The sequence below is a fragment of the Aptenodytes forsteri genome, unplaced genomic scaffold, assembly GCF_000699145.1.
Source record: "Aptenodytes forsteri isolate BGI_AS27 unplaced genomic scaffold, ASM69914v1 Scaffold156, whole genome shotgun sequence".
NCBI classification, from domain to species: Eukaryota; Metazoa; Chordata; class Aves; order Sphenisciformes; family Spheniscidae; genus Aptenodytes; species Aptenodytes forsteri.
The window spans coordinates 625,563-627,239 of record NW_008794166.1 but is presented as its reverse complement, the minus strand read 5'-3'; the positions used below and the strand labels follow the sequence as shown (position 1 = coordinate 627,239).

The 1,677-nt window shown below is 68.8% G+C and overlaps 1 protein-coding gene across 1 annotated transcript in view; it reads right to left on the bottom strand.

Moving 5' to 3' along the window:
* APEH (acylaminoacyl-peptide hydrolase) overlaps positions 1 to 1,677 on the bottom strand; it is a 23,410-nt gene that overhangs the window by 21,133 nt on the left and 600 nt on the right. The window contains 6 exon segments of the mRNA XM_019472535.1: positions 79 to 170; positions 442 to 579; positions 950 to 1,092; positions 1,223 to 1,298; positions 1,401 to 1,482; positions 1,604 to 1,672. Of these exon segments, the coding sequence (XP_019328080.1) occupies positions 79 to 170; positions 442 to 579; positions 950 to 1,092; positions 1,223 to 1,298; positions 1,401 to 1,482; positions 1,604 to 1,672 (600 nt within the window).

The following is a 1,677-nucleotide window of genomic DNA, read 5'->3' as shown; positions in this document are numbered from 1 at the left end:
CGCGGCTGTGCCGAGCCCCTGCCATGCCAGCATGGGGTGGGCATCCTGGCATGGTGCTGGGTCTCAGGGGGGACCCACCTCCTGTTGGAGCAGGCGCTCAGCCCCAGGCGGAAGGGCTCGTGCCACCAACCCACGAACACCACGCCACAGTCATCTGGGGACCACAGGGCCTGCGCGACAGCCGGGCTCGTCCCACAGCCCCAGGCTGACCCCCCCTGGGGCTCTCCCTGCACCCCGTTCTGACCTGGCCAGGGGAGAGGTGCTCCGGGATGCCTTCCAGCACCGAGAGGCTGCTGCCCTCCAGGTCCAGGGCGCAGAGGACGGGCACGCTGCGGGTGCTCAGCGCCTCCCTTGGAGCTTGGAGCAGGCGCTCAGCCCAAGGGCTCGTCCCACAGCCCCAGGCTGACCCCCCCTGGGGCTCTCCCTGCACCCCGTTCTGACCTGGCCAGGGGAGAGGTGCTCCGGGATGCCTTCCAGCACCGAGAGGCTGCTGCCCTCCAGGTCCAGGGCGCAGAGGACGGGCACGCTGCGGGTGCTCAGCGCCTCCCCCCAGTCCTCGCGGTACACGAACTGCTCGCCCTGCAGCACAGCCCTGTCAGCCCAGACATGGGGCTCTGTGCATGGCACGCGCATGCGGTGTATGGCATGCTTACGGGGTGCATGGCATGCTCATGGTGTGCACAGCGTGCTCATGGGGCATGTGGCATGCTCACAGTGTGCATGGCACGCTCACAAGGAGCACAGCATGCTCATGGGGCACATAGCACGCTCACGGGGTGCATGGCATGCTTATGGGGTGCACAGCATGCTCATGGGGTGCACGGTGTGCTCATGGGGCATGTGCCGTGCTCACAGTGTGCATGGCATGCTCACAGGGTGCAACACTTACGAGGTGCACAGAGCACACTCATGGGGTGCACAGCACACTCACGGGGCACATGGCACCCACCTCCTCATCTTCATCCTCCTCCACAGGCCTGGCTGCTCCCGGCACATCCCAGGGGCAGGGGAGCCGTGGTTTGGGCCGGCTCTTCTCGGCCACGTAGAGCAGCCGTGTCTCCGAGCGGGACCAGGCCAGACAGGCGAAGGGCCCTGGCACGGTAAGAGGGTGCCAAAGCCCAGCCTGGCGCAGGCACAGCCAGGCACCAGCCAGGCACTGGGGCCGCCGGCCCTGCCGCCCTCACCTGTGTGGCGGGCAGGGGGCATGGGGAAGGGGCCCTACCCTCTGTGTAGACCTCCCCGTGCTTCCCCAGCGCCGTGAGGTCTACGCTGTGGCTGCGCCCAGTGCTTCCCCACACCTGGGGGGGTGGGATCAGCACTGGCACACCATGGCCCTGCGCTGGCACTCCAGCCACCCCGGTGGGCCCCGAGGCTGCCCTGACTGGGGCAGCCCGCATTACCTCCAGCAGCTCGTGGCCTTGCTGCGGGCAGCGGCTGAGCACAGCACGGTGCTGCCCCGTGGGTGAGTCCTGGCTGAGGAGCCTGCAGGTGGGAGGGAGGCTGCGGTGGGTGGCACGCTGCGGGCACCGGCCATGCCATGGGCACCGGCCACACCACAGGCACCAGCCATGCCGCCCCATCCCGCAGCCTTTCTGTGCCGTACTGGTTGTGGATCTCGGCGCTGAGTGCTGCCCGGCTGACGGCGAGGCCGCCGCTGTCTGTGCGCCGCAGGCTGTA